Here is a 13,006-nt window from a genome sequence, read left to right as displayed (position 1 = left end):
TTGTAATAGTTTATAGCCTGTTCTGTTTTCCTCCTGGAGTGGAGAGAGTTTGTTTTTGATAATTTTCATAGCTGCACCCTCTTCGAATATAGTTATTGAGAGTGCTTCAGGAATTTCGCAGCCCTTTCCTTTGTTCTGTCTTTTCAAAGTAAGAGTGCTAGTAAACACTCTTACTTTGAAAACGACCCTGCATCTGTGTCTTCACGGTCCGTGACAATAGGTCAGAATTTATAGAGTTATGATGTGGATGGTTGTCTCGGTTACATGCTGCCATTCCGACATCTCGCCATTCCGACATTGGCCTCCAATTGTCCAATTGTTGATTTTTTTTTATTAAACGTCCCGCCATTCCGACACTTTTTTCCTCCTATGGTCGGAATGGCGGTATGTTTTTTTTTTTTAACATACCGCCATTCCGACAGTTCCTTTTAATAGCCTATGTTTTACCCAAAACATTTTGCACTAATGACATGCCGGTGCAAATACGCGCGCTGGCATATCAGCCTCGCAAACAAACTTTAATAATCTATTATCAAAATCCCCTGAAATGTCAAATATAAAAATACAGGTATTAATGTAACTCTGGCGAGACTGAAACTGATTAAGCAGAAATACAGTGTCAGTGACCTGTCTCAGCAGCCAGCTGGAGCGGAGCTCTCCACAGAGCCCATGCGTCTTTTGCGCGCTGTCATCATATGCAAAAGTAATAATTGCAATTACAGATATCACGGCTACTGCACAGGATACAGTTGCGAGCACTCTGCCTTGCCAATAGGAGAGGAGATAAATGACAGCATAGAACGTATAAAACACAACAAAATGCAGTAAAAACGTTTATTCATGTTATTCACGTGATTTATGAGTACTCGCTCCAATTATGGGAAGCGCGGATGGGCTTTGCGCATTTGGCACAAACACACAGCCGTTGCGCAAGGCTTTATACAGCCTGTTGATATCTTAAGGTCCTAACTGGTCACACCTGTGAGTAAATGTCATGTAGAGATTGTTTGGCATTACAGCTGAACATATAGCTTTTATCCACATTCCAACGTGGGAGAGCCCGAAGACGCATGTGCCAGACGCACATAGGCATGCGTAAAACCAATTTTGACCACTTCATGCTGTTTATTTGCTTTCTTTTAGTTAACTTTCGTTTCTTTTGGATTCTTGTGCGTATTATGGAGCCGTTTCGGTCCATATTTGTAAGCCTTTTTTCCTGGATTAAATTTTCGGAAGTTGAAACAAGTGGCATTGGAGTGTGTGATTAAAAACCACCACTGTCTGCTTCTCCTCCTCCAGTTGCCGAGACTTTGTGTTTTTAATAACGCTTATCTGTAAACATGTGTTAAACATTTAAATTGCATGAACAGAAAGAAGGGACTCACCTGTTGAGTAACGCACATTTCCCTATACGGAAAGCCTTGTCGGAATGGTCGGACGTTTGAATGTCGAAATAGCGGGATGTCGGAATGGTGTGGGATGTCGGAATGGCGGGATTTCGGAATGGGTGTTGCCACCCGGTTGTCTCATTTAGATTGGTGAAAGGTTGTTGTGCATAGATCCCATTGATGGATCTGGCATCTGGGTAGGGCAAAAGTTAGGGCAACGCCTATAGCTTGAGTCAAAATTAAAATGGCAAATCCTAACTAACTCCTAACTAACAAATCCTAACTAACTCCCAACTAACAATAACAATAGCTGCAGGCTACATTAGCCAAGCATTAAATTAGCATTGGCTTCAGCCTAGCCCAGAGCATAGGCCTCTTAAGATAACATAGTTTAACACCAGAAGTAGCCTAGCCATAAGCATATTTGTGCAAGATCCAAATTGACCTTTCCTAGTATTAAGCTAGCATGAGCTCGAGCCTAGCCTATACACAGGTGTGCAAAAAGTTTCTCTTTTTTATTTATTTTTTATTGCAACCTCGAATAAGTCACAACAATCAAGTGTTACCAACCCCAAAAAAAGAACACTGTAAATTTCTAGGGTGAATTGATTATTGGAGAATTTGGAAAAAAATAAGAAAATAAAGAGTTCATGTCTTTTGTTTAAACATATTTTCCATAATAACTGTGGGCCTGATAGAGTGGAGAAAAGATTAGATAAGTTGAAAGAAGGAATTATTTTTATTCATCATCAAATTTGAGGTCAACAGACCTACATAAGAGAAAAAGAAAAGAACAGCATTGGAAACTTGGTCTAAGAGCAAGATCTAAATCAAAATCAGCTGAGCAGCATCACAGTAAATAATTAATCTTTTTCAAATAACAGATAACCTCCAAACCAACATGCTGCTTCATAATGTTCTCAATTTAAGTTTTGACTTGTTTTGGTATCCTCAGCTTTGTCATAGACGCTCTCACCCTAAGATTATTTTATCTCAACCCTGTTTCCTTCTTCTCTCATTCAGCCCTGAGAGTGAGGACAGTCCAAACAATTCGACATTTTTCTACATATTCTGAGTACCTGGTGGTTGATCATCAGCCTATACTTTAAGACTACCAGAGTTACATAGTTATTTAATGGATGAGTTTACATATGGCAGCAATGGACCAACCTGCTCAATGAGGTGTCTATGTGTATATGTCTATGGTCGTAACTCTGTATATACTCTATAGCTCTGGGGTAGAGTATACATCATTTGGCGCCACCGACAGCGGGAAACTTAAAGTCAGTCAAGTACTGTCGCAACAAAATGTTCAGATCATTGTTAACTTACTTAAACTAAATGTCTATTTTTTCATCTTGATGTTTTTGTGACAAATTCTCAAATAGATGGACATACGTTATTTTTTTTTTAAAGGAAACAGCAAAGGGCAGGTGAGAGAATATAATGCCACTTAGTAGTATAGCAAGAAAATATTTAATAGATATTAACATCTATTTATTTTAGTTGATATAGTGTATTACTTTGTCTTTTTGATGGACAGTACAAAGAGAAGATGAGGATAGAGAGAGGAAACGGGAGAGAACAAGATGAAAGAGGTGAGAACATGAACAGGTAGTCCAGAATGCCATAATAATAAGCATCTTTTTGGCCACATTAATTGCATTTGCCCATATTTATTTACTCAATCTTTTAAAACTGCTCTGTCCCAATGTACATTGACAGGTTATAATGTAGGCCTGCATTTGCTGTATTTACCCCAGAATTTGGCCCACTGGGCTTGTTTGCTTTAAGTATTATTATAAAGGTTTATTACAACTTCCTTACAAAACATTTGTATGTATGTAAAGAGGGAGAGAGGAGCATGGAGAGAGGACAAGACCTGGAAGAAGCAGGTGAGAAAAAGGCATAGGTTGTTACCCACCTCACCAATTACCTATAAAAAGAAAGTACATTATATTTAGAGTAATTTCATGGATTACTTTCTTTAAATACTTCTGTCATTTTTTTACTAAGGAGAAAGAGAAGAGCAGGGACAGTGTTTTGCTGTTGAAAGGGAGCAGACCAGAGAGGTGCACGAAGAAGCACAGATAGAGGAGCAAGCAGAAGCATCAGTGTCTGCAGATGCAACTTTTGATTAGGGGATAAATCAACACTGGTCCTAAACAATTGAGGCTGCCTCCGTACCCTTTAAATCAGTTTGGCACGCAAAAGCGAGCCTTTCAGTCTAAGTGGTTCCAGAGTTTTATTTGGCTGGAATACTCTGTGAGAAGAAATGCTACATTCTGCTTTACTTGAAGGGTGTTTGCCAATAAATTAAAACAGGAGGAATTTGTGAATTGTGGGATAAAAAATTGGAAACATGCACTGAACTTGTTTCAGAAACATGAAACCGCACAATGCCACAAAGACGGTATAGTCTGCTGGCATAGTTATAAAGCAAGCCAAACAAAAGGCAGTGTTGTTCACCAAATAGAGTCTGCAACTTTCAGTGAAATAACTGAGAGGAGGGAATACTTGAAATGTGTCAACTGCGTTCTGTTAACGCTGTACTTGCCAATTTCCCTGCAATCATTGAGTGTCTCTCTACTATTAACACACCCCTTGCAGTGGGAGTGAAAGCAAAACTCTCTTTCTCATCAGTCTATTTGCTGTTTGTTTTCCACTGTCTCCTCTCAGATACAGCAGGTCTTCAGAGATACTTGCAGAATGAGACCATTGATCTTGCTCAAGCAGTATCATACAAAAATGCAGTTACTGATTCTCTTAAGGAGAAGAGGTGTGATGCCACTCCTGCTGTGAGTGGTGGGGCTGTTGAGAACATGCAGGCAGTATATAACCTGCTAGATGCAGACATGTTCCCCTCACTCAAAGCAACTATTCAGGCTGCAATGACCATACCGGTTAGCAGCTGCAGTTGCAAAAGGTCCTTCAGTGCTTTAAGGCGTCTCCATACCTGGCTTAGAAGGACCATGGAGCAGAAGAGGCTCCATCACCTGGTAGTGATATCTGTTGAGAGTAAAGTTCTTGAGAACAGTGTCAGGAACCGGCAGGACAGAGGCGCAGGGTGTTTCAGAATAAGTAGTTTATTTGACCACTTACAGTTCTCCAGGTCAGAAAAATCAACAAGCTATGGAAGACTAGCACACTTCCCTCAATAACTACAATGAGGGCAGTGTGGCTATAAAACTTATCAAAATAATATTCTCTCCACTCCAGGAGGAAAACTGAAAGAGCTATAAAAAGATTAACAAAATAACTTTAACGCTCTCTTCTAAAGAGGCAATAAGAAACCAAACACACTCCTGTAAACAGTCACTATGAAATATAACAAAACCAAAATCCCTCCACTAACAGAACTATGAAAGATTACAAAATCTCAACCACTCCTTTAACGGAGGCACTATGAAACTTTATCAAAACAAAGTCGCTCCTTATGGAGGAAGCAAGACAGGCTATGAATTTAGACGAGGCTAGACTATGACTAGGAATCAAAGGGTTACAAAACAAAACCACTCTGATGGAGGGAAACGCTTTCTCGCTAGGACTTGGGTTCAAGGCTGTGAATATCATGGAAGGCTAGGATGATCGTATTCTCACAAGGTTTGTAACGAAACACACTGGCATGGACAGAAGGAGACGCAGACTATAAATACACATGGAGGGAAAATGGGGGAACAGGTGGAAACGCTGGGATCAGGGAAGACAATCAGACTGGTGACACACGAGGAAGGGCAAATGACCTGAAACGAGAGGGAAAGTTAATCCTTCAAAATAAAACAGGAAATGACGAGACAAGACAGGCTAAAAACCAAAAGACCCTATGTGTATTTCTGGTAAAAGTCACAATATTTCCCTCAGAAATATAGTGGTGCAGCAACATCATAAAGCACTTCAACTTTGTGCTTATAAACTGAACGTGAGTAAAACTCATTTGTTGCAACTTGTCATCTCTTTCCCTCCACATCTCCACTTCTCAGTGCACTACTACTTCGGAAAAATAGTCGACAACCTTTACAATGCGTGTAATTGTATGAAATAATATAATGTATGTAAAACAATAACCAAATCAGGATATTATTAATAAAACAATCTAAAAGTTCTTGGAAAATTAAATTACAATGTCTTGTCACCTGAGATGTGACTTCTGACTCCATAGTGACCTCCAACGGTCAGAATCAAAACTTTCTGTTCGTCCCTTCCTCTCAAAAAGTGAAGCGTCGTCGACTAAACCAAGTTAACAGGTACGGTAAACTGTTTAAAGTAGATGAGTGACATATAGAGAAGCAACAGAATTTGGGCTTCAGCTTTAGTGAGATACGCATTTAATGTTAGTTTTCAGTTAAATTGTGTAAGGCTAACCTCACATTAGCGAGCTAGCTGATAGGCGCGAGTCAGTCTCAAACATCGAACATATTTTTTCTGGACTGTTAGCTAATGCATAATGGTGCTATCTGTTGTTCATTTAATTTGCAGGGTTTGGTTGTATTTAGATGGTGGTGTGGATTGACGAACCCCAGAAATGTTGAAGATATCCATTTTGAAGGTAAGCTAGTTTTTTTTTTAAACCCAATTAATGAACCCACACTTGCCTCACGCACTATTACCTTACCTTAATGTGAAAGCTGTAGTTTCACGGTGTTTGATAAACTTCGAAGTTTAACCGCTCGGTTTCACGTACGATTGCATTTTTGTGAAAGACATGTGTCCCATGGTGTGATCATAAACTTTTTTCGCTTGTGATATGGCAAAACAGCCAGACCGAGATCAAGCAATTAAAAAATCATTAAATCTTTTATCATTAAAAATAATCTATAATTCTATTTCCCGAACAGTTAAATGAGTCCCAGGATGTGGAAATATTTTCTGCTTTTGTAGTCTGAAATGCAGATCTTTAATAACAATATAGCAGTGGTGGAATCTTGACTATTTTTTTTTTTTTTTTGAACAACCCTTTATGTTGCATAAATCCTATAGCGCCAAATCCCAACATCTCATGTCATCTCAAGGCACTTCAAAGGTATAGTTAAATTCTAAATGAGTCCAGTATCTAAATGACCCCTAATGAGAGTGGGTGAGAGCCTTTGTCTCTGTGTGGCCTTGTGATGGAATGGTGACCTGTCCAGGGTGTACCCTGCCTCTCACCCAATGACAGCTGGGATAGACTGATGTTATGCACAGCTGTATATATATCTCAAACATGGATAGCAGCCATCTGCCTCAACTGGTTTGGGACTGAAAAACAGGAAAGAAGGTTCATCAAGCACCATAATACTAGGCCAGGGATACCCGCTGAGTGATTATTTTTTACCAAACAGTATCTTTGGTTAAGGCCATAAATACAGTTTTGTGTAATGTGACATTAAAAAAAACTATTTAAAAATTGCCCAGTTGTAGCTTGAAACCAGTCTCAAGCAATGGCTTGTGATTGACTAATGTGAAAACTAATGGAAATAGTCAAAAGTATTGAAATATTTTTCATGTCTGTGCCTTTTTGTCTACACATTTAAACTCTCGTGAAAGTTGTATTTTTGCTGATATGAGACCAATGTGGTGACCAACAAATGTATGTTAGAAACCTCTTCCTTGAAGCTCAACCTGCGCATCAGAAATACGCCAGATATTGAAACTCTAGATGGCACACAGCTGGGTACATACATGTACATACAAGCAGCCAGTGATGATTCTCCAATCTGCTGACTATCTTAGGGGATCTAAAAGTAGTTTAGTGCTTCTCATCTAACTGGAATTACACATTTATTCAAATCTTTAGCTTTTTAAAATTATTTCTATGTTGATTTGATTTTGGTCAAATGGCTTGTTTTTATTTTCTGTATTTAGATAATCACAGTATATGATAACATTTGAATTAAGTATTGTCTGAAATATAGAATAGTGGATCTTTTACAATGTGAGCAAAATGTTGTTGTGCCTGAAACTGGTATCTACTGCCAGGTGTTAAAATGTATTCTCACTTCTCCAGGTTGAAAATCCATCTAGCCTTTGGGGTCGAGTTGTTCGGGGGCCAGGCTGTGATGCAGAGACCACAGAACATTACAGCAATCTCCTGGCTCAGATGAACCTGTTCTATCATGATGTCACTCAGGACTTGCGCAAGCTGAAGCACATATCATTAGAGGAAGGGCAGGTATTGTTACGCTTTCAGTTATAAATCACATATTGATTAACTGTGCCTCAGGGGTTAGAATAATTGTCCATCTACCAGAAGACCAGTAATTCAACCCCCAACTCCTCTGTGTTGAAATGTCACTGAATTCTGTATAACCCCTGATTTTCACATTTATGCATGAGTATCTGTACAATAGAGACAAAAAGAGCTAACTCTGTGAATGTCTGTGTGAATGGAATAAATGTGAACGGTCCCGACTTTAGATAGCTTCTCGTTTCGCTGGGTCTCAACTTCGCTAGCTCGTCCTTGAAGTCTTTCTTTAAACGTCCTTTGAGTTTGGAGATGGCTAAGTGAACGTCATTTTTGAGGTCACGGACATTGTTTGAGATAGTTGACAGTTCCTGAAACAGCTTGTCTGTAGATTCACCTCCATCTTTGCTAGCTAGCAGATCACCATTTTCAAATAACAGATTTAAGAGTAGGGGCAATACTGTATAAAATAGTATCATCTGAATAATAATGAATGTTGCGGGTTGGGAAGGAGGGGACAATGTTATTAACGTAAAGAAAAAATAGGAGAGGGCCGAGAATGGACCCTTGTGGAACACCCTTGTGCAATACAAGAGAGTTGGATCTAACTCCGTCTGCAGAAACTACTTGCGTTCTCTCAGTGAGATAGTTGGAGAATCAGTGGAGAGAGGGGCTGTTGAGGCCAATGGACGAGAGCTTGTTTACGAGGATCTTGTGTGACCCGGTCTGAAACCTGACTGTTCTGGTTGAAGGATGCTGTTTGATTTTTGCTCAATATACTGTCCAATCATGCACAAGTGTCAAAAATCCCCCCAGCACTATGATGCCTTTGTGACTCTGAGAGGTATGTCTGAATAACGTGAACTTAAATGTATGCATGCTCTGCGGATTAAACAGTTGGTGTAGCATATCTCATGTGTAAGGATTGAACTCCAAGTAAATCAGAAATCAAAATGCATACTGAGTTTGTCACATCACAGAAATCTGTGTTATTAATCACTTGGGTTTCAGAATCCCAGGAAAATAAGTTGAGCTTCCGGTCTGAGATGCTTGTCTGCTTTGATTGACAGATCTCAGATCAGCTGAAACAAACCACATTGTTTGTACAAACAGAGTTGAGTTGGTTTTCACCTTAAGATAATCGCTCTGATTGGTTTTACCTGTGTCATGGATCCCTGGAAATCCAACCATCCATTTTCTGTACTACAAGTTACTGATATCTTCATGGGAATGCTGCCTTTGCTGTTTTTTTCTTCTTCTTGTCACATTTCCACTTTGAGCCTAACATTGAATGCACCTCACGAGTCTAATTAAACAATGTACTGCTTTAATGGAAGTATTTTGTTATTTATTTTTTATGACAAAGGGAAACTGCATTAATGTGTTTTTATTGCATTCACTTGACAGCCTTGATTTAGATATATTGCATGACAAAAAAATTAAACCCTGTTAATTTTGTCCTTCATTTATTTTCTACACAAGAAAATAAACAAAAGTCCCGTGTTTGCTCTCAGGTGTGTGTTGTGTACTGGGCAGTGATGAAGTCATGGTGTCGGGCTGTGGTGGAGTCAATTATCATGGACTCCATCTCCTGTCAAGCTCGTTGCCTCCTGGTGGACCATGGAGAACGCATTGTGGTCCCCTCAGACAAGTAAGAGTAGAGCAACATCACAACTCTCCTCACCTCTGGACCACTTTCATTTTACATCTACAGATGTAGGACTGGTCTGATACAAGATAATTTAATGGAAATTTTCTTCTGTTACTCGTCTTTAAGACAAGTAGATTTTCAATGATGTTAGATACGTTTATGTCAGAGATCATACATGTATGCTCGATGTGTTTTTGATGTCTCTTACAAGGGTGAGAGTGGCAGTGCCAAATTTCCTCCAGCTGCCATTCTGGGTGAGAAAGTTCCACCTGGCAGGAATCAAGCCAACAACCCTTCGAGTGTCTGTATATGAAGAGAAGGCAGAGCTCATGTAAGACGAGTGTGTTACTTACCTGGTTTTACCCTTCAGATGTACCCCCAGTTATTAGAATTGTTTACAAAAAGTTGATTTGATCCATTGCCATAGATCCATCTACTCAGTGTTTTTTCTAATTAAAAAGAAGTGTTTTTATTCGGCAGTCCATCCAGTCATTGGGACAGCTCTGCCACGCTCTACCTGCACAACCTACTTCAAGGTTAGCAAATTGGTTGATAGATGGATTACAATAGGAGTGTTATAAATATAAATGTTAGCAGCAGTAATTCCTGTGTTCTTTACTGCTGTCGAAACATTTTTGGGAATCAGAAAGTTGACCTCATTTCATTTCAAAGCATCCACCCGGACAGAGGCCATTTTGCTTGAATCCGAGTCAGGCTCCACTTCCATCCAGCTCTATTTGACTGTCAGCAGCATCAAGGTGAACTGAGTGATAAACACTCATTTTTACTTAGCAGATTTACACAGATATAAAATACATTGTGATTAAATACCTTCAATATTCATCCATGGTTTTATGCATTGAAAAACATTTTATCTGTATGGATTTTCCCTCCAGATCTGTGTGAATGATGACATGGTAGCTAAGAAGTTTGCATATTACAGTGGAACGTTTGCAGACAGTGGTGGTCTGGATGCAGGGGACCGATCCCCTGTCATGTTGTCCTCCAACATCTTAACTCAGACTTCCCCGAACAAGCTGACAGCTCAACCTCAACAACCTCCTGGTAAATCCAAAAGCGTGGCTGCTTGCTCAGTCACAAGGCAAACACAGTTAACTGTACACTATGTTTATATGAAGGATCTGTAGATTAAAGAGTACATTTATTTGACCATTTGTCCTTCTTTATGAAAGGGGAAAGGAATGATCAGTATTGAACTTGATTGTCATCAAGATAATACATTTATTTAGTTATATCTTCAACAAAACAGCCGTTGCTACCAGTTTTAGCTGTATGATAGTGTTTTTGGCTCTTCACCCGACTCTCGTGATCAGTTTTCCTAGTATTTCATTGATGTAGAAAGTTCTACATGAATTTTTAGCCATGGAGATGGCAATTCTGTCAGATGATCACAAAATGAAACTTTAAAGCTGCAAGCTTTAGTAACACATCGCATAGTAACCTGGCCAAGTTTGAAGCCATTACCATTACATCTGTAGCAGGAGTTCGATCATATGCGCGGTGTGGAAACAAAGTGACATTTCCAGACACCAGCAGGTGGCGCTATAGGTGAGTGTCAGTATGTGCATATGTACGCAGTCAGGGCAGAGTCCCCAGCAAGCCTATGAAGTTTGGTGAAGATCGGACAATGTTGGCACAAGTTTGAGGGTTTGCCACGGCCACACCCTTCAGACTTTAGAAAAGATTCTACTAACTTTTAATCCCCCATGGCTGAAGAGTAACCTGACCAAGTTTGAAGCCGTAACCATGAAATCTGTTGGAGGAGTTTGATCATATGCAAGAGGTGGAAACAGGTAAAACGGCACCAGTTTGCATCTTCCACTGAAAATGGCCGACTTCCTGTGGACCTGGCACCATGACGTCGAGGCTTTTTTGTGTGCCCGGGCAGGACGTTGGCGTGTACCGAATTGCGTTTGCCTACGCAAAACTAACCCCAACGACAGAGGCATTTAAAAAATTTGTAGGGGGTTCTACAGAATAATTTTTCTCCGCTCATGGACGCAACTCCACTCAAACGTATAGGCCACCAGGCCTGACGTGCCTGGCAAAATTGGCGCGTTTTAGTGCACGGGAAAGCGCAGAAAAATGCGGAATAATAATAACGGTTACAAACGGATACAATTATACGATATAATTTTGTGTGTGTAGATAAATATTTATAGATATTTATAGATATATATCTATATATATTCATCTCTTCCTTGAAGCATTTACTTTTTGATTATAATTTTAAGTGAAATAGTTTTTCTTCATCACTCTGATTTTGATCTTGCTTATACCCTCAGTAACATCGGAGAGCTTTCATTCAGCTGGAGCTGGTGACTGGCTGATGGCTCACCCTCTTCCTCAGGTCTGCAGCTAAATTCATTCAGTCACTTTAAACCTCGTCTATTAAACCTTTAACAACAACTATCTGATCATCTTATGACATAATTAGTTTTTTTTGTCTGTTTAAAATCATTTGAGAAACGGTAAGCATTTTATCTTACAGTTTTATTCCATTGGCACTCATATTGTTTTCACACTAAAAGTTCAAACAGGTTTTGTAAATCAAATTACACTTACTAAAACAAGCTGATAATAGCCTTACTCACTGGCTACAGTAGCAGGTTTATCGTCAGCCATCTGTGAGCTAAAACTTGCTGGTCCAGTGTAATTCTAGAATAGGTGTCTCACTACAACAGCATAAGGAATGGTGTCCTGCAGACTAGACTGTGCCTCTGACAGTCACAGCTCTGAAATAATCAGGCCAGAGTGGAACACAGAGTAAGCTTCCACCTGTCTTGACAGGTTAAAGAGTTCTTTGTCTGCAAGTTGTTTCAGTCAGGTTACAGAGCTGTGTGTTACAGGGTTCCCGCGGGCTCTTAAAAAGTCTTAAAAGCATTGAATTTATGAATTTGGAGAAGATACCTTAAAAAGACTTGAAAATGTCTTGAATTTTTAAATATGGGTCTTAAAACTTGTGCAATATGTAACTTCTCTGTATCGCATTCTCCTCAAAAGTTTTGTTTGTCAACCAATATTATTTTGATTAAATAACGTAGCCTAAATAAAGAGTGGTGGAACCAATAATTGAGAATGCAACTGCTCTGGGTCTGATCAGTCACTTTGCGACAGCACGGGCCACCACACAGACACGGGCAACAAGCCGAGCAGAAGCGCAACACAAGAAGTTTGTTTTTAACGTTAGTTTACCCATTTCATGTTTTATGGGGAAATTTAAATTTAACGACAAGAAATGCAAGCATTTTGTCACTGGTTAAAACCGGTGGACAACAGTGTGTTCCAGGCTTTTTGCACTGTATGCAAAAAAAACATTCAGCTTGGTACCATGGGCATGAAGGCTTTAGAGTCTCATGCCAAGTCGTCCAAGCACACCAAGTCAACCAAAGGGAAGTATTTCAACCCGCTAACGTTAGCAAGCAAGCTGTTAATGTGCCTGAAGCAGCTAACGTAAACCAGCTAGCTGCTAGCGCTACAGCCCCCCCTAGCTACGACTGCAACTAGAGTGGATCTGCGCGCAGCTTTTGGGTCCACACCAACGATGAAAGTTTAGTGTGGATTCAATTGTGCAGGACTCTCTCTACTCCCCATATTCCCAGCATGGACTAAGTAGCTAGCTGATGTAACCAATGTTAAAACAAGAACTGAACTGTGTTAGTCAAACTTTTGTGTGGCCTGCTGAAACTTTTTTTTGGTCCACATTTTAACATTTGTTTGAGAAATAAATGAACACTTTTTTTTTTTTTTATTATTATTTGCCGGTAGGTCTGTGAAATAGGTATT

General features: G+C 39.6%; 1 protein-coding gene across 1 annotated transcript in view; it reads left to right on the top strand.

The window, feature by feature from the left end:
* Positions 1 to 5,910: 5,910 nt before the first annotated feature.
* Positions 5,911 to 13,006, top strand: part of tdrd12 (tudor domain containing 12) — a 47,622-nt gene continuing 40,526 nt past the window's right edge. Inside the window, exons 1-8 of the mRNA XM_072385333.1 lie at positions 5,911 to 5,934; positions 7,372 to 7,536; positions 9,063 to 9,199; positions 9,411 to 9,530; positions 9,680 to 9,735; positions 9,872 to 9,957; positions 10,096 to 10,264; positions 11,506 to 11,570. Of these exons, the coding sequence (XP_072241434.1) occupies positions 5,911 to 5,934; positions 7,372 to 7,536; positions 9,063 to 9,199; positions 9,411 to 9,530; positions 9,680 to 9,735; positions 9,872 to 9,957; positions 10,096 to 10,264; positions 11,506 to 11,570 (822 nt within the window). The remainder of the gene's footprint in view (positions 5,935 to 7,371; positions 7,537 to 9,062; positions 9,200 to 9,410; positions 9,531 to 9,679; positions 9,736 to 9,871; positions 9,958 to 10,095; positions 10,265 to 11,505; positions 11,571 to 13,006) is intronic.

The sequence above is a fragment of the Leuresthes tenuis genome, unplaced genomic scaffold, assembly GCF_036924035.1.
Source record: "Leuresthes tenuis unplaced genomic scaffold, fLeuTen1.0.hap1 SCAF_5, whole genome shotgun sequence".
Taxonomy (NCBI): Eukaryota; Metazoa; Chordata; class Actinopteri; order Atheriniformes; family Atherinopsidae; genus Leuresthes; species Leuresthes tenuis.
Note: the sequence above shows the minus strand (reverse complement) of the source record. Positions and strands in the feature narration are given on the sequence as shown.